This window comes from Chiloscyllium plagiosum, chromosome 27 (assembly GCF_004010195.1).
Source record: "Chiloscyllium plagiosum isolate BGI_BamShark_2017 chromosome 27, ASM401019v2, whole genome shotgun sequence".
NCBI classification, from domain to species: domain Eukaryota; kingdom Metazoa; phylum Chordata; class Chondrichthyes; order Orectolobiformes; family Hemiscylliidae; genus Chiloscyllium; species Chiloscyllium plagiosum.
In genome coordinates this window covers 5,488,182-5,511,197 of record NC_057736.1, presented here as the reverse complement: position 1 = coordinate 5,511,197, position 23,016 = coordinate 5,488,182, and the positions used below count along the sequence as shown (strand labels likewise).

The following is a 23,016-nucleotide window of genomic DNA, read 5'->3' as shown; positions in this document are numbered from 1 at the left end:
AGACAGAGGGTGATTGTGGAGGGTTGTTTTTCAGACTGGAGGCCTGTGACCAGTGGAGTACCACAAGGATCGGTGCTGGGTCCTCTACTTTTTGTCATTTACATAAATGTTTTGGATACGATCATAAGAGGTACAGTTAGTAAGTTTGCAGATGACACCAAAATTGGAGGTGTAGTGGACAGTGAAGAGGGTTACCTCAGATTACAACAGGATCTGGACCAGATGGGCCAATGGGCTGAGAAGTGGCAGATGGAGTTTAATTCAGATAAATGCGAGGTGCTGCATTTTGGGAAAGCAAATCTTAGCAGGACTTATACACTTAATGGTAAGATCCTAGGGAGTGTTGCTGAACAAAGAGACCTTGGAGTGTAAGTTCATAGCTCCTTGAAAGTGGAATCACACGTAGATAGGATAGTGAAGAAAGCGTTTGGTATGCTTTCCTTTATTGGTCAGTGTGTTGAGTATAGGCGTTGGGAGGTCATGTTGCAGCTGTACAGGACATTGGTTAGGCCACTGTTGGAATATTGTGTGTGGTTCTGGTCTCCTTCCTATTGGAAAGATGTTGTGGAACTTGAAAGGGTTCAGAAAAGATTTACAAGGATGTTGCCAGGGTTGGAAGATTTGAGCTAAAGGGAGAGGCTGAACAGGCTGGGGCTGTTTTCCCTGGAGCGTCGGAGGCTGAGGGGTGACCTTATAGAGGTTTACAAAATCATGAGGGGCATGGATAGGGTAAATAGGCAAAGTCCTTTCCCTTTGGTGGGTGAGTCCAGAACTATAGGGCATAGGTTTAGGGTGAGAGGGGAAAGATATAAAAGAGACCTACAGAGCAACCTTTTCACGCAGAGGGTGGTATATGTATGGAATGTGCTGCCAGAGAAAGTGGTGGATGCTGGTCCAATTGCAATGTTTAAGAGGCATTTGGATGGGTATATGAATAGGAAGGATTTGGGTGCTGGCAGATGGGTCTAGGTTGGGTTGGGATATCTGGTCGGTGTGGAGGGGTTGGACCGAAGGATCTGTTTCCATGCTGTACATCTCTATGACTCTATAACAGTGAGTGACAGAGATATGCATCATCTGTGTGCAACAGCCCTGACCTTTCAAAACCCAAGTGGAAATCACAGAATTGTACACCATAGAAGGATTGTCTAATGTTCTTAAGAGAAGGAAATCTGCTCTCTGTACTTGGTCTGGCCTACATGGGATTCCAGACTCTCAGCAATGTTTGGTTGACTCATAAGTGCCCTCTGAAATTGTCCAGCAAACCAATCAATTAAAGAGAAATTAAGGGCGAGCAACAAAAATTTATCTCACCAGCAACACCCATGTTCAATGAAAGAATAAAGAGAAAGAAAGGAGGCCAGTCAAGGTACTAAGTCTGCACAGAATCTTTTGAAGAGCCATCCAGTGAGTCCCTTTTCCCTTCATTTTTTTTTCTCTTGAAGTATTTAGCCAATTCCCTATTGAAGGATACTAAGAAATCATTGGCATGTTCCAAATCCTAGTCACCTGTTGCATGTAAATGTTTTGGTCTTGTCGCCTTTGGTTCTATTAAAACTGACCTCAGCTCTGTGTCCTTTGGTTATTGATCTCGCAGATATTGGAAAAGTGTATTTTTCCAAGAGGAAACCCTATCTAAACCTCCATGGCATTGAACAATTTTATCAAATCTCCTCTTAGTCTTCACTGTGCTAAGGAACTGAAACACAGACGGGTGCCGAGCAAGTCCTGATTCTGGCTTGTTTCTGGCCCGTCCAATGGCAATGCAGATGGTGCATTGAAAGGCTGGGGAACTCCGAGCCTTGCCACCCTTGGAGTGTTGGCTGGAGAGCGTCGGTGGTTTGGATTGGATGCTGTGATTTTAAGGAGGAAGTGAGGACTCCAGATGCTGGAGATCAGAGTCGAGAGTGTGGCGCTGGAAAAGCACAGCCAGTCAGGCAGCATCTGAGGAGCAGGAGAGTCGATGTTTCGGACATAAGTCCTGTCTCATTCCTGATGAAGGGCTTTTGCCCGAAACGTTGAATCTCCTGCTCCTTGGATGCTGCCTAACCTGCTGTGCCTTTCCAGCAACACACTTTCGACTGCTGTGATTTTAAGATTAGTCATATGCTGGAGATTTGTTTTCACAGAATCAGAAGGAGACCATTCAGCCCATTGTGCCTGCCCCAACTCATTAAATGAGCCTCATCACCTCATGCCAATCTCCTGCCTTTTCCCCATACCCTTGTATGTTACTTTTTATCAAAATGATCATCCAATACCCTCTTGAACGCCTCAATTGAACCTGCCTACATCGCATTTCTAGTTTGCATACTCCACTCGCTGTGTGAAACATATTTTTCCTCACTTCACCCTTTCCTGTTCTGCAGGTTACTTTATATCTGTGTCCTTTTTTACTGGTTCCTTTTCTGAGTGGAAATGGTTTATCTCCATCTGCTCCCTCTAGCCCACTCATGATTTTGAAAACCTGTCTGCGGTCTCCTCCTAGCCTTCTCTCCATGGAGAACACTCCCAATTTCTTTTCTGGCTTAGAGAAAATCTCAATGTTTTATTGGATTGGTGTAAGTTCTTTTTGGATTCTACAAATACCTGGAACCCATCCTCCCTGTGACCCTGCCAAGCCCCTAATTTTCATACAGTCATGGAATCCCTACAGTGTGGAGGCAGGCCATTCGGCCCATCGAGTCCACACCAACCCTTTGAAGAGTATCCCACCCAGACCTATCCTCCTACCCTATAACCCTGCATTTCCCATAGCTAACCCACTTAGCCTACATGTCCCTCATCACTATGGGGCAGTTTAGCATGGCCAATCCATCTAACCTGCACATCTTCGGACTGTGGGAGGAAACCCATGCGGACACGGGGACAATGTGCAAACTCTACACAGACAGTCACCTGATGGTAGAATCGAACCCGGGTCCCTAGTGCTGTGAGGCAGCCGTGGCTAACCACTGAGCCATCATCTTTGAAAGTAACTGTTAACACATAGTTTGCCTGTAGAGTGCAGAAATAAATCCAGAAGTCAGTTTCTTTTGTGAAATGTAAGATTAAAAAAAAGACAATGCTAGAAATGCTCAGCAATTCAGGCAGCACTTGTCGCAAAAGAAACAGAGTTAACATTTCAGATTGCCGACTCCTTGTGAGAACTGCAGTAAGTAAAATATGTCACATGTTTTCAGGCTGGATTAGTACAGGGAAGGAAGGGAGGAAAGATTAAAGTGAAGATTTGAGATAGGTTGGAAGAAAGAGATGGGGAAAGAAGAAATGAGATGGGAGAAATGGAGCAGAAATTAGACCATTCAGCTCATCGATTCTGCTCCACCATTCTCCCACTTTCTCCCTGTAACCCTTGATCTCCTTGAAACTCAAGAACCCATCTACCTCCGTCTTGAATATACTCAATGACCTGGCCTCCACAGCCTTCTGTGGCAGTGAATTCCATAGATTTCCCCACTCTCTGGCTGAAGAAGTTTCTCCTTATCTCCATTCGAAAAGGTTTTCCCTTTACTCTAAGGCTGTGCCCTTGGGTCCTCGTCTCTCCTTCCAATGGAAACATTTTTCCAACATCCACTCTGTCCAGGCCATTCAGTATTCTGTAAGTTTTAATGAGATCCCCTCATTCTTCTAAATTCCATTGAGTATAGACCGAGTCCTCAGACGTTCCTCATATGTTAAGCTTTTCGTTCCTGGGACCATTGTTGTGAATTATATTGGGACAGGTAAAGAACTAAAAGATGAGTCGAGCAGAGGTGTGAATGATAACAGCGTCCCAATCCCAAAGGCTCCTGCCCTAATACATGGGAACTGTAATTATGATCTGAAACTGCTAAACCCTGTCTTAAGTCCAGGAAACTATAATGAGCCTAATCATCTGTTGAACTTCAAGTAGTGTCTTTGAGACACAGTGTCCGCCCCTAAGTACTTTTTTGGTGTTGCTCATTCATTTGGACTGCATAAACGTGTACAACTCGGAATATTGTTCATTTTACATGTTCCTTTTTATCTGCAGTATGTGAAAAGTCAGTCAAAAAGCAGAACTGTCAAAGGGGTCTACACCAGCCCACTGACTCAGAGATTATTACTTACACCAGTGAGGATGAGTCTGGCAGGTACATCCCTGGAAACAACTTGTCAGGTACTGAATATATTTCCTTTCCATCAATAAGTGTCATGGGTTTTCTTGGTCAATTATATCTCTTTTCCTGCTTTCCTTCCCTCCTCTCCAGAAAATAGGGTTTAACGCTGAATTAAACATGTGGTTGGAACCTTTGAATTTCCCATGCATTCATGCGTGCATGTCAGCTATCGACAAACTAGCAGAGCCTACCTTCATTCTACAATTGCACTTTACAACCAAAGGTTCTTTAGCAGCCTCATGTTGGGCAGACAGACCAATTAGATTTAGGTTTAGGTTTTTTTGGTGTACAGAGTACAGTGGAAAGTGTACAGGGTCACCACACATGACGCCATCTTAGGTACGAAGCACCGAGGTACAAAATCTTAGTTATAAAAAAATAAAGAAATAAGTTAAATAGTTCAGCACTACAGTCTTAGTTATATAAATGTTGAAAAAAATATAGAAATAAAGTTTAAAAAGTCAAACATGACAGTGCTTTCTCAAGCCATGGGCCTGCAGATGCTCCAAGCTGGACTCACCCCGAGAGGGCTCACGCAGTCACTCACCCCGAGAGGGCTCCTTCCCTCCCTCTCCCTGGACAGGCCCTCTCGGACAGGCCAGGCTTTGCTGCCATTCTCAAGGCTTCGATCCTGAAACCCAGATTGTCGCTGTCACTGCTGCTGACGTCCTTTGCCAGCTGCCAATTCCTGCCTCATTGCTCCCACTATGCAGGGCTGCACTGGGCCCCAGCCGCTGCTACACTATAATGTCAAGACAACTGAGAAAAAATGAAAAAGAAGGAATTAAGTCCATCCAGCCTTGTCATGCAGACATGTCTGAGCCAAGGGGCATCATTAATTGATCCTCATCTCCTCTGTCACGCAGTCGCCTCTGAAAGACAAAAGAAACAGATAAAAACACTTGTGTTGGTTCATCTCCAAACACCAAACCCGCAGCAACAGTGTAAGGAACAGTAGCTACCCTTCTCTCAGCCCTCGATTGACCTGAGATAATTTTTTTAGATTAGACTCCCTACAGTGTGGAAACAGGCCTTTCGGCCCAACCAATCCATACCGACCCTATGAAGAGTAACCCACCCAGACCCATTTCCCCCTAACATTATGGGCAATTTAGCATGGCCCATTCACCTGACCTGCACATCTTTGGATTGTGGGAGGAAACCGGAGCACCCAGAGGAAACCCACATAGACACAAGGAGAACATGCAAACTCCATGCAGACAGTCACCTGAGGCTGGAATCGAACCTGGGACCCTGGTGCTGTGATGCAGCAGTGCTTGCCACTGAGCTGCCCTAATGGTCTTCGATGTTCTTCAGAAATTCAGTGTTATAGTACACAAGGAGGCCATTGGGCCCATTGTGCCTGCATTGGTTCTTTAAGTGAACAGCATTACCCCACGTCAGTCTCCTGCCTTTTCCCCATGTCCTTGCACGTTATTTTTATACAGGTAACCATCCATTACTCTCTTGAATTCCTCAATTGAACCCATGTCCACAACATTTCCAGGCAGTGCATTCTACAGAAGTAAAATACCACGGATGCAGAAAATCTGAATTAAACACAGAGAGTGCTGGAGAAACTCAGCAGTTCTTGCAGCATCTGAGTGGAGAGAGAAACAGGTTCATGTTTCAAGTCCATTTCCGAACTTCAGAACAGAACAGTGCATTCAATAGCCTCGCTACTCACTGTGAGAAAGTTTTTCCTTACTTTGCTGTTGGTTCTTTTATAGGTGGCTTTAGAACTATGTCTCCTTGGAATGAATTAGAATTAGCTTTATTGTCACATGTGCTCAAACAAGTACTTTGAAAAGTTTACAAGTCACCCCTTACAGCGCCATCATACATACAAAGGTCCCTAGATTCAGCTGTTTCAATTACAGTTCTTGGTAAAGTATAGAAGTAAGAAAATCCAGTGTTAAAGATTTAGGTTATAAAATTATAAAATGGAGAAAAACAGAATTTCAGAGCAACAGTCTTCCAATCCAGTCCACACTGGCACCTAGTCTCCAGCCCGGGCCGAGCCTTGACTCCAGCCTGCACTGAATTTCACCTCCGGGTTCACAAGGCCGGGAGCTCACTCTAGTATCACCTCGAGACTAGAAATCCACACTGTAGCCATGTCAGGCTGAGAGACCACCAAGTGCCACCCAAAGATCACCGAGTGGACGCCTCATCGGGTCTGTGCTGAGGCCAGGAGTTCCAAGGCTGAGAGTTCTTGTCCCTTTTAAAAACTCAATCGACTACATCTTGAGTAGCTGAAAAAAAATCGCTATTTAACGGACAATTGGTAGTAAATTCCAGAGTTTAATCATTCTGAGTGAAGAGGAATTCTTCTAATCTAGTTTCTAGGTTTTTAAATTCATATTCAGCGCTCACATCCCTTTCAAATATTAATAACATGCATCTGGATATCTACTCATTTCACCATTTAAAACACTTTAATCATATCACATCAAAAAAGTTCCTTGATGTTAACATTTTAGCCCTAAAACTAAATATGCTTCTGCTTGCAACCCTGGCTGATGCTTCACATCTTTCAACTTAAAGCAAATTGCATTATTTTAATCCATCTGATATATCTCTGGAGCAGGCGGGACTTGAACCTGAACTTTCTAGCCCAATTAGGGACACTACTACCAAGCCACAAGACCACTGCAAACTATAATCCATAACAGATAAGCTAACGCAACAAGAACAGTTGTTTTGATCTTATCACCTTTATCAGCTGAGGTACGTGGAAAGCCCAAGATAAAATCTGATCTTGTAATGAGCCAACTAAACAAGCTCAGCATTAAGCTGTGCAATATTCTCACTTGGAGTTAGAAACAACGGGTTTAGGTCCCACTGTTCTCAGTTAACTTCAAAATTCTAGGTTTACACTCCACTGCAGTGCTGATGAGGGATGCTGCATTATAGTCATAGAGTCATACAGCACCGGAACAGACTCTTGGGTCCGACTCGTCCATGCCGACCAGATATCCCAAACTGACCTCGTCTCGTTTCCCAGCACTTGGCATATATCCCTCTAAACTCCTCCAATTCATATACCCATCCAGATGCCTTTTAAATTCTGTAATTGTACCTGCCTCCACCGCTCCCTCTGGCATCTCATTCCATGCACACATCACCCTCTGAATGAAAAAGTTACCCTCGGGTCCTTTTAAGATCTTTCCCCTCTCACCTTAAGCCTATGCCCTCTAGTTTTGGACTTCCCCACTCTAGAAAAAAGACCTTGGCTATTTGCCGTACCTATACCCCTCATGATGTTATAAATCTCTTTATGGTCAGCACTCAGCCTCCAATGTTCTAGGGAAAATAGCCCCAGCCTGTTCATTGTCTCCCTTTAACTCAAATGCTCCAGGCCCCAAAACATCCTTGTAAATCTTTTCTGCAGGGGGAAAGTGAGGACTTTTATGCACCCTCTCGAGTTTAACAACGTCTTTCTTATAGAGGGAGACCAGAATTGAGGGCAGCATTCGAAAGGTGGCCTAATCAATGTTCTGTACAACTGCAACATGACCTCCCAACTCCAATACTCAATGGTCTGACCAGTAAAGGCAAGCGTACCAAATGCTGCCTTCACCACCCTGTCTACCTGCGACTCCACCTTTAAGGAACTATGTATCTGCATCCCTAGGTCTCTTTGTTCAGTAACTCTCCCTGGCATTGTTAAAGGTGATGTTCCTTCAGATGTTCATAGAAGACCTTGTAGTATTCTTTTGAAGAAAGTCATTGCTGATCTTTTAAGTAGCCTTAACTCCACTTTCTGGCCTTTTCCCCACAACCTTGAATATAGGCAGCGAATCCCAAGAGGACATCAGTTGACAAATAAATAACAAACTCTGATTAGCCTCGAAAATCTTAGGTTTGACAAAGATTGACATTTCAGAAGACCAATCAATTTCCACTCAAATGAACGTGGATCATCTATTAATTGATCAATATTACTTATTAATAGATATCTGAGGGCATGTTTCATGAATCAAGGACTCTTCCAGCAGTATAGTATCTAATAAGGGGATTATCACTGCGAAATGGGTACATTTGGTCAAAATGTTATCCAACAAACTGTCATTTCTGAGCTGCCTCCAGTTCCACAACGTTTCTTGGTTTGATATTATTTTAAAATGTGGCCACTTTGCATTGATTTTCTGAATTCAGTTGACAGAGAGCATAGCTACTGTAAATTTTAATTTTGTTCACCTTATTTCTGTAATAACTAAACAATGCGATTTCAAATCTTTTTATGGGCACTTCCTTCAAAATAAGGGCAGCAGCGCCACCTGCCACTTCAAATAGGCAATTACATGAATCTGCGCACATCTAAATTTAACCTTAGGCATATTTTGATTTAATTCAACTGTATTAAGATAAGTTTATAAGATCCATTGCATTCTTCAAAAGGAGGTCATGGCTAATCCTTTAAGTGGACTTAACTCCACTTTCCCTCCCAGTAACTCTAAACTCCCTTGTACATCAAAAACGTGTTTAACAGTCTTGAATTTGTTGAATGACCCAGACTCTACTCTTTGAGATAGAGAACTACAAAGATTGATAATCTTCTGAGAGAAGAAATTCTGCCTCATATCTGCCTTAAATGGAAGAGCCATTCTTCATACCTTAGCCCTTTAATATGAACCATTAGGTGGCTTAGTGGTGAACATTGCTGCCTCACAGTGCCACGGACCTGGGTTTGATCCCGGCCTTGGGTGACTGTTTGCATGAAGCCCCCATGTCTGCATGGGTTTCCTCTGGGTATCCCAGTTTCCTCCCACTATCCAAACATGCGCAGGTTAGGTGAATGGGCCATGCTAAATTGCCAGTCATGTTCAGGGATGTGAGACTAAGGTGCATTAGGCAGGGGTAAATGTAGAGTAATAGGTTAGGTGGATGGATCTGGTTGGGTAACTCTTCAGAGGGTTGGCGTGGACTTGCTTATTCAAATGGCCTATTTCCACACTGTAGGGATTCTATGATTACTCTCATTGTTCTTCTCTGTGGTGATTCTATCTCCTGAATATTTATTGAACTTTCATAGCCCGGACCAATAATACGTTACAAACGTTGCAAAATACAGGCAAACACACAAAGACCTCTGATCAAATTCAGCGTACTAGTTCACAATCCCATTTTTAAAAAACAATGAAGTTGCCATAGTCCCCAGAGGAACAGAAAAACCAGAGAGAGATAAGGACTGCTTTTCTTTTTTAAAAAAAGAGCAAATTATGATCAAGAACACCCTATAGGTAAAAGCAGATTCAACGATAGCTTTTAGGAATATAAAATGGTAAGAAGTCGGAACAGGAGTAGGCCATTCATCCCATTCAATAGGATCATGGTTGATCCAACATTCCTCACATCCTTTTTCCCGTGACACCTGATTCCCTTATCAATCAAGAATCTATCTATCTCAGCATTAAATATACATAAGGACTTTTCCCCCACAGCTCTCTGTGACAAGGAGTTCCAAAGACACACAATCCTCTGAGAGAAAAAATTCCTCCTCCTCTCAGTCTTAAATTGACACCAATTTATTTTGAGACTGTGGGCTCAGGCTCTAGACCCTCCCATGAGGGGAAACATCATCTTAGCATTTACCCTGTCAAGCCCTTTAAGAATATTTATATATGTATATATTATATTTGGAACAGTGAATTGGATAGATACTTAGAAGGGAAAAAATGGCAGGCAATGTGGAAGTGGCTCTTACAGGGCCAGTATATACATGAGGGACTGAAAGGCCTCAGAAAACTACATCGAACGTATGGCACAGAAACAGGCCATTTAGCCCAATCAGCCCTTGCTGATATTTATGCTTCATTCAAGCCTCGTCTACATCTTCCCTCAACCCAATCCACAACCAGGACCCTCTATTATCTTCTCCTTCATACCCTCGTCTAGCTTCTTTTAAACACATTTACACTATTATCATCTGCAGTAAGAAGTACCAAGAAGAAAGTTCTGAGTTCCTTATTGGGTTTCTTCGGTGACTATCCTATATCGATGGTTTCTAGTTACACTCCTCTCCACAAGAGAGAAGATAATCTTCATATTCAATGCTTTACAGAATTTAAAATGCTTTTATTAGGTCTTTTTTTCAGGAGGACCAGCCTGTTTCTCCTTTCTTGATATGCACCCCCTTAAGATTTACAAGGATGTTGCCAGGTTGGAGGGTTTGAGCAACAGACAATGGCTGAATAGGCTGGGGCAGTTTTCCCTGGATTGTTGGAGGCTGAGGGGTGATCTTACAGAGGTTTATAAAATCATGAGGGGCATGGATAGCGTGAATAGAAAGGTATTTTCCCTGGGGTGGGGGAGTCCAGCACTAGAGGGCATTGGTTTCAGGTGAGAGGGGAAAAACTTAAGAGCAACTTTTTCACGCAGTGGGTGGCACGTTTATGGAATGAGCTGCCAGAGGAAGTGGTGGAGGCTGGTACAATTACAACTCTTAAAAGGCATCTGGATGGGTATATGAATAGGAAGGGTTTGGAGGGATATTGGCCAGGTGCTGGCAAATGGAACTAGATTAGGTTGGGATATCTGGTTGCCATGGACGAATTAGACTGAAGGGTCTGTTTCCATGTTTTACATCTCTATGACTCTACGAAACCTCTCCAGTGGGTAATACTCTCAGGATTAGAGACCAGGGGAATAATCTGCAGATTCTTTCTCTCGCTATATGTAAGTTGGTGTAGGAGCCGAGAGATCAGGAGAATTAACACTTGGATTAAAAGGGTATGGAAAGAAAGGCTTCCTTTCTGTGAGGTAGGAGCACACATTCTGGCACAGAAAGGCGCTGGACCAATTGTTCAGGACAGAACGAGGGTGGGACCTGTATCCTCACAAAGAAGGTAGATAGTGGGCTCTCAAAGAATTTAAGGTAGTGAGAGGTGGGAAGTAATAGATAAGAAATGTAGGCAAACTAAATGTAAATAACGCAATGTAGGAAAGTGTATTTTCCAAGTGAAACAAATCAGAAAAACAGGCTAATAACTGTCAGACTTTGACAGAATACCAATTTAGACTAATGGCATTGTTCTTTGAAAATAACATTGTTTTCCTGCTTCTTCGCTATTTCATAGATGAACCTAAAATCATCACTCTATTATTGCTACGTAACAGCTTAATGTGTATGTTATGCATCACATAAAACATTTTAAAGTGTCGAAATGACATTAAAAATACAGAAAGACTGTGAATTCAAACTAGAACTGGAAATTTACAATCTCCTGCCAAAATGTACATTTAACTTGAAATTTGAAAGGGTTCAGAAAAGCTTTACAAGGATATCGGCAAGAGTTGAAGGGTTTGAGCTATAGGGAGAGGCTGAATACGCTGGCACTGTTTTCTCTGGAGCGTCTGAGGCTGAGGGGTGACTTTACAGAGGTTTATAAAATCATGAGGGGCATGGATAAGGTAAATAGACAAGGTCTTTTCCCTGGGGTGGGGAAGTCCAGAACTAGAGGGCAGAGATTTAAGGTGAGAAGGAAAAGATTTAAAAGGCACCTAAGGGGTAGCTTTTTCAGAGAGTGGTAAGTGTATGGAATGAGCTGCGAGAGGAAGTGGTGAAGGCTGGTACAATTACAACATTTAAAAGGCATCTGGATGGGTATATGAATGGCAAGGGTTTGGAGGGATATGGGCCAATTGGACTAGATTAATTTAGGATATCTGATCAGCATTGATGAATTGGGTCTGTTTCCATGTTGTACAACTCTATGACTCTAAGTGTGCCTGCCGTCTCATCCAACCCAAGGCCAGCAGTTTATAAGTACCTTCAGCCTACAGTGAAATAATTAACTCCTATGGACTTCAGGCTTGTGCCTTTTTATACAATGAAGTTACACCAGAAAAACAGGCCATTCAGCCCAACCAGTTCAAGTCGACGCTTCATCTCCACATGAGCAGTTGTCCCAATCCCCTGTGCCTGCCCATCACTGATCTTTCTAATGTAGACAAGGTTTCTGCTTCAATCCCAAACTCGAGCAGTGTGGAGCCTCACTATCAGCTGTTGCTCAGCTGTACACATTAAACTGGGACTTGAAACTACAACCTTTTGAATCTGCAGTGCTGAGGAATATAGGAGTACTGCAGTGCAGGATGTTGTGCTAAATCAAAACTGAAAGAACTGCAGATGCTGGAAATCCAAAATAAAAACAGATGCTGTCAGGCCTGCTAAGCTTTTCCAGCAATTTCTGTTTTTGATGCTGTGCTAAATATTTGTTGCAGAGATGCCCAACAGAAAAGCCGAGATAAATACATTGTTGATCAGGAGGGTAATCAAGGATTAAGGGGAAAGGGTAGGAAAGCGGACAGGAGAAAGTGGACTCTCCTGCTGCTCGGATACTGCCTGACCTGCTCTGCTTTTCCTGCACCACAGTCTCGACTCTGGTCTCCAACATTTCAGACCTCACTTTCACCAATGAGAAATGTTTGATCAGCCATGATCCTATGGAATGGTGCAGGAGACTTGAACAGTCTACTCCTGTTCCTATTTGTTATAGTCTTATGGTCTTAGCTGCTATCTTAAGTGGTTATAAAGGATCCCACAATGCTATATCTAAGAGCAGGGAAATTCATCTAGTGAAGTGGCCAGCATTTAATCCTCCTCCAACATCACTAAACTAAATTATCTGCTTATCTGAACATTGTTCTTTCAGGAAGATTACTATGTGCAAACTGGCTCCTGCAGTTCCTACATTGCAACTTTAAAAATCATTTGGTGGCATGCCCTGAGATTGTGAAAAGTGCTGCAAATGTCCCTCTTTATGTTTCTCCACCTCTAGCTTGAAGGTCTTAATTAATTGGATCTGCGTCTCCTAATTTTACATTCATTAATCACTGAAAACAAACCATGTCAATCTCATCCCTTTATACTTGTAAACGGTTCTGTCAAACCATCTCTTAATTTCCTCTCCAAACAAAAGCACATGCAGTTATTCAATAAATTATTTCTGTTGTAATTATTCATGAGAAACTATTTAGTAGATGGGGGAGGGGAGGGATCTCAGAAAAATCTATTAAATTCTAACAGGACTAAATAGGATGTTCCCAATGACTAGGGAGTTCAGAACCGGGAACACAGTCTAAGGAAACAGGGTAGACCATTTAGAATTAGAATTAGTCATGTTTTAGTGCCATCTGTACACAAGTATAGGAATACAGGAGCACAGTAAAAAGTGTACAAAGTTGCCATTCTACAGTGGCATCTTAAAATACAACATAGAAAACCAGATTTTTTTAACAAAGAGAGAACAAATCAAAGAAACAGAGCCAAAAGAAAAAGGAAAATGACGAAAAATCAAAGGAAAATGTCCAAGATATAAAGTCTCATCTCCTTGCACGTAGCCCTGGCCTGGACTGAGATGAGGAGAAATCATTTCACCAGAGAATGGTGAACCTGTGGAAATTCTCTTCTGCAGAAAATGATCAATGGCAAAATATTGAATATTCTGAACATTAGATATAGTTCATAGGGCTAAAGGTTTCAAAGGGTATGGGGACAAAGCAGGGACAGGTGACGGTATTGGATGATCAGACACGACCATATTGAATGGTGTGGTATGGACCAGGCCAGACCCGCTCAAAATATTTCAAGAAGGTAGCCTTGACCTGATTTTTTTTCTTTTTTTAAAGTCAGATGTGAAGTGGGTGTTCCAGGAGTGATACAATTGGTCAAACCACTCTGCTTTAAGCAAGACAGAATGAATTTAAACATTGCAATCAAAACACGAACAAAAGAAAGTGGAATTTAGAATAACTTAACTATTGGAAAACTTAACCGAATATTCAATACAGTAACTTAACTAATTAACTGTTCCAATATAGTAGCATCCCATAAACACACCCCTTGGTAAAAAGGTACATTAAAGCACAGAATCTTACAGGCAGGAGGGAACAACACCTAGAGGGATTTTGGACAAAGTCAGTTAGGGATCACTTACTGAAGCTCAAACCCCTCTGATACTCTCATATCTTGTGACTGCTACAGCTAAACCAACAAGAAACCCCTGAACTGGGAGAACTGGCCACTCCCTGTCCATTGTTAACTGTTTGTTTTAAAAGGCAAAAGTGAGCACTGCAGATGCTGGAAACCAGAGTTTAGATCAGAGTGGTGCTGGGAAAGCACAGCAGGTCAGGCAGCATCCGAGGAGCAGGAAAATCAACGGTTCGGGCAAAAGCCTGTTTGTTTTAAAAGCCTAGCTCCCTAGCCTCTTAGACTCTGGCTTTACAGCCCCTCCACAAAAAAACCCAGGACAAAATTACCTTTAATGAAGTGACAGCATCATCACAGGCGGAACAGGCTTGAAGGGCTAATGGCTTACTCCTGCTCCTTTTTTATGTGGCCTGCTGAATCTAGAATGTGGTCTCTCTATTGACTCAACATCCTTCCTATAATGTAAATACCCAAACTGTACATATTATTCCACCTGTGGTCTTTTTAAGATTATTAGATTCAGCGTTACATTTCAGTTTTTTTATCTATACATTTTTCCATTAAACCAAGTACTCATTACCTTTTTTATGGTCTTGCTCACTTGAGGAACTACTTTTAAGATATATGATCCCGAACCTTCATATCCCTCTGCTCTACTACATCACATAGTGTTCCTTTTCTCAAAGTGTAATTTTTGCTATTAATTAGCGTACCCATCTCCATTGGACTTTGTGGTCTTACGTGGGTTTGCAGCTAAGTACAGCTCTGCCTTAAATGCAGTGTATTCCCATTGATTAATTTCTATTGTAAAAAAATCCTCAATGGCTTATAATTTGACTCATATAATGTAGGTGACACATGATCATCCAGAAATTATGCTTTCTGTGATAACAGAGTCAACAGGCAATAGTCCTCTTTAGGATTGCCCTCCAACCTGTCGGTGATTTTTCTGGCGAAAGCTCAAGGTTTGGTTTGTTCTGAATGTTCTGATTGGACAAATTCACTCAGCTCAGGAGCCCCATTATATGCTAAGACATGTCCCTTTTATTACAGCGCTTGCTGCTGTGTTTGAAGAGTTAAATTGTTTGAAGGTCACTTTGACATTGACTGAGGAAAGTTAAGTGTGTAAGGTAGGTGAAGGGCCAGGTAATTGGGTGAATGTTTAGGGTAAGGTAGACTGCTTAGGTTTGAATCAGGGTTGGTGTCGAGTCAGGCAGGTTTGGTTTGGAAGGGGGCAGGAATGTCCACAAGGATCTGGGCTGGGGTGGAGTGGAATGTCAGGGAAGGAGATGCTGAAGGGAAGGGGTGTCTGGTCCAATAGGATCAGGTCGTATTGAGGGTGGTAAGGTTTGTGAATGAGGGTGGGGGAATCAGTCAGAGGGTGGATGTCGGACCCAGTGAGGTCAGGTCCAGTGTAGAGGTGTCAGTTCTGATCAAGAGGGAGCTGTAGTTGCAGAATCGGTGGTGAGTAAGGTGCTCCGTTTTATGGTTATCCAGGAGTTAGAGTGGGCTTTTAATCCTCCAAAGAGAAAGTGAGGACTGCAGATGCTGGCGATCAGAGTCGAGAGTGTGGAGCTGGAAAAGCGCAACCAGTCAGGCAGCATCCGAGGAGCAGGAGAATCGATGTTTCAGGCATAAGCCCTTCCTGCTCCTCAGATGCTGCCTGATCTGTAGTTTTTCAGCACCACACTCTCAACTTTTAATCCTCCAACTTTTCCAGGTAACTTTGAGCTTAATTGAACCTATAGCATTCTCTGACTATTAGCAAGTTTTGAGTAGATTTGTAGCTCCAGTTGAGGCTCTGGATGTAGGTGTGCTCACTGAGCTGGAAGGTTCATTCAAACCTTCCAGCTCAGCGAGCAAACCTACATTCAGTAAGGGGAATAGTCCCCTGGAATTTTCAGCTTCCTGGGCTGCATGCTTGGAATGAGCTGCATTGGGAATTTGGAATAGTCCTGATTACAAGTCCAGTTTAAGTTACAGAAATGGTGATAGGGCCATCAGGATATCTGGGCCAATGTACTTCACCTTAATATTTCTTAACCCTCCACTGTGTCAAAACGTGTCATTTTTAAGCAACCTAGCAAGCTTATTGATTGTATTAATATTCCTTTACTCTGAAATGACAAGTGTAATAGAGCCAGCACAATGTCAGGTATATCCCAGTGATCAGCTGATTGAATCAAACAGTGTGTACTTTCAGTTGGCTGAAATAGACATAGTACAGGCCATGGAAGAGAAAGTGAGGACTGCAGATGCTGGAGGTCAGAGTCAAGAGTGTGTCGCTGGAAAAGCACAGCCGGTCAGGCAGCATCCGAGAAGCAGGAGAATTGACTTTTCGGGCAAAACATTGATTCTCCTGCTCCTCGGATGCTGCCTGACCAGCTGTGCTTTTCCAACGACACACTCTCGACTATAGTACAGACTATATTCAACTGTCTCACTATTGCAAACCTCAAAACAGCACATCAACTGTTAGATGTGTGATGGTGCTGTCACTTTAATAGGTTATTTTGTCCTTTTATTTTTGGTGGGGGGAGGTGTGTACGGCAAAGGTACAAAGCTGTCGCTAAGAAATGGAACAATTTGTGAGACCTTGAGTTTTATTTTTAAGTTGGAACAATGGAAGTAGCTGGACTGTGGCCGGCTCTCACTGACCAGGCTTTCTAGTTATTTTTTTTTCAGTTTTTAGCATTCGTTTTTAGCAGAAGCCTTTGGGGCCTCAAAAGAATTGTGAGCTTCAGTCTCTTGGCTGCTACTGTCTCTGAATTTTCTCTTGATGTTGTTCCCTCCTGGACTGGAGAACTTCATGTGGGAATCTGTGTGTCTGAATTTAGTTTTTTGTCAAGGAGTGTGTTAACAAGCTGTCATTATATTGGAACAGTTAATTAGTATTGGTACTGTATCTATTAGTCGGTTAAGTTATTCTAAATTCTGCTTTCTTTTGTTTGTATTTTAACTACAGTGTTTAAATAAATTGTGTTTTGTTTAACATCAAGTGGTTTGACCAGTCGCATTGCATCTGGAGCATAGCATTTCACATCTATCTTTTAAAATAAGAAAACGTTAGGGAATGGGCTACCTTCTTAAAATACATTGAGGGGTTCTGGTCTGGTCCATAACTGATGTGATCCTGTGATGGCACTTGTTAAACAATCCCAGTTGTGCTAATAACTAAACTAGCAACCAATTTATGTAAATAGTTGAAGAGTGTGGTGCTGGAAAAGCACAGCCGGTCAGTCAGCATCCGAGGAGCAGGAGGATCAACTTTTCAAGCATAAGCTCTTCATCAGGAATTTATGTAAACAGTCAAACTCATAATTTAACTTATTTCTTTCCTGAAAGAAGGTTTAAAAAAAAGGTAGAGATGTATAGGGAGGGACTTTGACAACGTGAAGTGCCAACCACAGGACTCACAGCCAATAGTGACCGAGAGATTTAAAATGGTGGTTGCACAAAAGATGAGAATTAGAGGAGCACATGGTTCCAGGAGGGTTGGAGGATGTGGTAGTGATCATAGAAGCACTAACTCTTTGTGATTAAAAAGAAAGACAATCCCTTTTTCTGGTTTCTGTTCCTTAGTAGCCCACATCTCACCACTATCAACAGCCTTCAATCACACCATTCCTTTTGAGAATTGCTTGACTGCTTCATTGCCATAGATTAAGGCACCACCCATCACATATTTGTTTATTTAACACAAAACTGTTTTTGTACTTTTCTCCCAATAGAGTATGCAGAGCCTGACATTATTCAAGTCGGGATAACAGCCCAAAAAGCCTCATCTACTTTCAAGCCTCCAATAGACGATGGCTACACTATACCACTTGTTGTAAGTCACTATGATGTTCCTTTCTCGGGGAAGAGCCATGAATATGCAGAACCATTATCTAACCAGGAGCCGGAGTATGCTACTCCATTTGTTGAGCAAAGCTCAGACTCCGAACCCTCCACAAAGAAAAATGTCTACATAGTAAAAGTCATTCCACCCAATCAAGAAGCACTATAGAAACCTCAATTAAGCCAGCTATGCTGCCTCGATACTATTCTCCAACCAGACAAGAGACAGGTTTGTGTCGTGTACTCAACCTTCTCAAAGGTTACCAAGCAAAACAGAGAAGTCAAAAGCAGCAAGCAGAAAGGTACAACATCGAGCAAATTACACCAAAAACAGCTCCTCTCTGCCCTCATGACTTTGTCAGTAAACCATTGAGCACATGGACAGTAAGTACTTGTGTACGCTTTAAAACCACCTGTCACTCCTGAACTTTAAAGAGATTTGGCAATACACTATTATCGATGCCAAATGGTAGGAATTAGGCGGAACAGATGGTCAAGTCAGATTGTAGCTCCAGGGCAAGGAGTCTATATTGATATCACTACGTGAAAACCTTGAACTCTGAATACATGATGTTGTTTCCAACAGGGAATGTTTTGATAATCAAGTTATTTAATGTATTTTTTTAAAGTACTGAATAGGTAAAAGCACTTCATAAAATAGGACTGGATGGGAGCATGCATTAATTGTTCATTTTTGTTACAGATATTTTTACAACAGAGAAAACTGATTTTATTTAATCAACAATTAATCAGATTTTTCTTAATAAAATGTGATGTCTAGGTTTTGGTATAGACTCTTTTGAAATTCAAAATGATGGGATTCACAGTCCTTGGCACTGCACACCTTCAGGCTATATTCCCAGAAATATTTTTAACAAAAAATGAGTTGATTTTATAGCAGAATTTAAATACAGAATAAATACATGGGAGCAATTTCAGAGCAGCCACTTCTCGGAGTCATTCATGAAGATGATCTATGGATAATCTTGGAGCTTCTCACAAAAAATTGCATTGAAATTACAACAATGAAATCACATCCTCGTATCTGATCTTCTTCCAATTTAATTTCTTTTCTTTGGATCCTCTTGATTTTGAATGTTCAGGTCTCCCTGTGAAGTGGAAATGACAAGATATTCTTATTAAAGAATTGTCAATAGCAAAATGGTTATACCATATTCTAACAAAAATCTAAAATGATTAATGGGACATAACATGCCTATAAGAACAATAATTGAGTCATTATAATCTTGTTATTTGTGGGATCTTGCTGTGCACCAATTGGCTGCTACATATCCTACGTCACAACAGTGACATAATTTTAAGAGCCAAGTCATTGGCTGTAGAGTTTTTTGGAATCCTCTGAGGTTGTGATAGGTGCTACATGAATGCAAGTCTTTGTTTTTATTACAATTTACTGTGTAGATTTATATACCAGATGAGGCCTACGGCAAGAATTATTCCACAATGGTACCTTGAGCATATCAGGATGGCTGGTTTATAATGCAGAATGATGCCAGCAGCGTGTGTTCAATTCCCACACCATCTGAGGTTCTCCTTCTCAATCTTTCCCCTCACCTGAGGTATGGTGACCCTTGGGTCAAACCATCATCCGTTGCCTTCCTGTAATGAGACAGCAGCCGTATGGTCTGGTAAGACTATAGTAAGTTTATATTTTATACAGAAGCATAGTTGGAATTGTTTAATACAAATTAAACAGTTGTTTGGAGATACAAACCACTGCACCAGAAATTCGACTGAATAGAGAATGAATGGAATTCATCGAATCATAGAAGCCCTACAGTGTGAAAAGAGGCCATGTGGCCCATCAAGTCTGCACTGACCCGAAGAACATCCCACCCAAACCCAGCCCCCTCACCCAATCCCCATAACCCTGCATTTCCCATGACTAATCCATCTAGACTGCACATCCCTGGGCATTATGGGTAACTTAGCATGACCAATCCACCCTAACCTGCACATCTTTGGACTGAGAGGAAACCAGAACACCCAGAGGAAACCCACACAGACCCGGGAGAAAATACAAATTCCACACAGTCACCCGAGACTGAAATCGAACCTAGGTCCCTAGCGCTGTGAAGGGGCAATGCTAACCACTGAGCCACCATTCCACCCAAATTAGCTGAAATTGACTTGAGGTGAATGGGATGATGGGAGTATATTAATATGATGGGAACCCATTTGCTTTGCTGTGAGCATTAGCAGTATGCCCCTGGGATGGAAGATGGAAGGGATAAAGCACTGCATTTGTTAAAAGAAATATAGTAAGAATTGCTGAACCTTACAAAGACTCCTGAGGCATCTGCAGCCATGGGAATATAAAAGAAATTTGGGAAGGTTGGTCCATCCAGGACTCTAACACTTAACTTGAGGGTCCTGCTGAGAATCTGAGAGACTGAGATGATGTTGTCCATTAGCAAGAAGAACAGACTAGCCTCTCCGTGCTAATAGGTATAGATGCAAGTAGCCAGGAAGTAAGTGGAACAAATGTGTTCCCTATAATCTGGATACAGTGTGCAAAGAATTTCAAGGCCTTATGAGATGGATATAGTGGGTGGCCTACCACTTTCATGTGCCAAGCCCCATAACCCGATTTTCTCAGTAATCTCACAAGCAACACCCCCCAGATCAACAGACCTGGTAATCCATTCATTCCCTTCCCTTGAATGCTTCCCCTCATCCCCATTCAAATAGCCAATACAGAGTCTCCCTTATCTCAATCATGTTTGATGGTCATCATCAACAAACATTATTTTTCCCTCCTCTCCTCATAATCCATTTCTCATGCTGTTAAATCCCTATTTTATCATCGTGTAGAAGCATATGCTATTCTTCAGAGAAAGTCAGAGAACGAGGTTTGCGATGACCTTCCAGTGAGAGCCATTAACATTGTATACCCAACCGGTCTGCTGAGAAGCAGATCCTGCCTCAAGAGGCTATGGACATCAGCAATAACTTGCCAAGAAAGCCTGAGGTTCTTGAGGCACCAATGCTGAGACTTGTAGAGAGTCGATCTTCTATGGATCTCACTTTGGGAGTTGTGCCTCTGTCTGGATCTCTATATCCAATCCCCTGCCCTTTGGGATTGAGCAAGAAAAGAAATACCAGGTCTAACCCATTATGCAGGATTTCATTCATGCCAAATGTAAAATCAACCTCAATAAAGTATTCCAGTAATTGTTGTGTAGCTCTGCAGTTTGAACCGCTGTAACATTTTATCCTATTACAGGTGCCACTTAATATGACATGATGATACATATCATGAGTATGGTCACATTGTCTTTGTTAGAACAATGGTGTACCAAATGCTATTTGGAGTTTCCTATAAGGAAAATGGACACATTAAAATGTTGTGGAGATTTTGTAATTGGATATTAAAAATGCTGCTTACTGTAAGGATGCTACATTGAGTTCGCACAAGTCAGTGATCCATATTAGAAGTCCACAATCTTGCACTAAGAAAAATTATGTGGTAAATGGGAGAGTTGGCACATGGGATGTCCAAATTACATTCATGAGCAAGAACACAAACATTTAAACTGGGGTCACAAAGTGGTCACTAAGCACTGCCAACCCAGCTTTCGAAATCCAGACAACTCATTTTGGATGTGACAGAAAGCAAGGCCACATCAGCTCTTTCCGTTCTTGTGAAAGATCCCATGGCACCATTCCAAAGGAGACTATAAAGGTCAAGCTTGCAATGTGGCATATTTACATTTACAAGATGAGGCAGTCATAGGCCGGGAACCAGTCTCTGCAAATAAAAGGAATATCATCAAGTCTTGTTTTGTATATGAATAGGAAGGGTTTGGAGGGATATGGGCCGAGTGCTGGAAGGTGGGACTAGAATGGGTTGGGATATCTGGTTGGCATGGACAGGTTGGACCGAAGGGTCTGTTTCCGTGCTGTACATCTCTACGACTCTATTGTGTCTTTTTTTGACACAACCTTTATCAAGTAGAAGGATAAGGGCAGAAAGTGTATGGATTATCAGCAACAATGTATCTTTTAAAATCTATATCGCATATGGGTCTTGGTGCATATAACTAACTTGGTTGCTTGCTAAAGTTATCAAACAGAAATTACTGAAAATGTAAACGTACTTATATAACAAAGTCTATATAACAAAAAACTTAAAAAGTTGCATTTAATACAAATATTGAGAGTATGGATTAGGCAGGAAATATGTTGGTAATTAAATGCACTATATTACTGCGATAACTGTTATAAGCACATTGTGTATAAAATACAAGCTATTAAACATTAAATAACTTTTACAGCATGGATATTTAAGGAAAAAATATGCAATAGTCACAGCTCAATACCATTTGATCAATATTATATTTCATTGTGGTCTGAACAAAAGCAAGAATTCAGGTTTTTCCCTGAAACTGAATCCGGAGCTTCCCATGGCAGAACCCGCAGGACAATTCCAGCCCCACAGAAAACTGGCATCAGCAATTCAAACAGGAGCATTGACTGCTGTGGACAGAATTCTGTGCTGAGAGAACTCCCTCCTCAAGACTGAAAACAGACAATCAGGAAAAGCAAAAGCATTGTTTATACCACTTGTTTCTAGCAATTGTTATATTTTCGCCTCTTGGCGAAAGAATCAACTTTTACATTTGGCCAATGTTTCCATAAACAAGTCTCAGGAATGCTTCATCATTTTCTGTTTACAGGTCAGATGTTTTAAGCTGGTTTATACAGCTTAATAATGCAACAACATTTGAATCATGTTGTCGAATAGTCTTAGTATTAAAATCTATAAAGGATCCTACTTTACATTGGCATTTATTGATGAATTTACAGCCTACAATGAATGGCAATATTAATTCTATTAGCTGCAGACTGGAAATGACTAACAGTGTTATTAAACAGTGTCCTATGAATTTACAAGCTTTTGCAGGAAACCAATGTTGACGATAGCACTCCCATAGTTAATTTTATATGGGTAGCCTGTACATCTCAGCTTCAATATCATGTCACTGCCGAGTTAGTAATCTCAGTTTTAGTGGCAATAACAGCACTGCTTAGTGTCAGTATTTACTGAGCTTGAATAAGAAAATTTGACACAATCCC

General features: G+C 41.7%; 1 protein-coding gene across 1 annotated transcript in view; it reads left to right on the top strand.

Moving 5' to 3' along the window:
• Window positions 1-19,773, top strand: part of si:dkey-34d22.1 (discoidin, CUB and LCCL domain-containing protein 1) — a 137,794-nt gene extending 118,021 nt beyond the window's left edge. The window contains exons 14-15 of the mRNA XM_043717282.1: window positions 4,013-4,138; window positions 17,808-19,773. Coding sequence (XP_043573217.1) covers window positions 4,013-4,138; window positions 17,808-18,085 — 404 coding nt within the window. The 3' untranslated portion in view covers window positions 18,086-19,773. The remainder of the gene's footprint in view (window positions 1-4,012; window positions 4,139-17,807) is intronic.
• The last annotated feature ends 3,243 nt before the right edge of the window (window positions 19,774-23,016 follow it).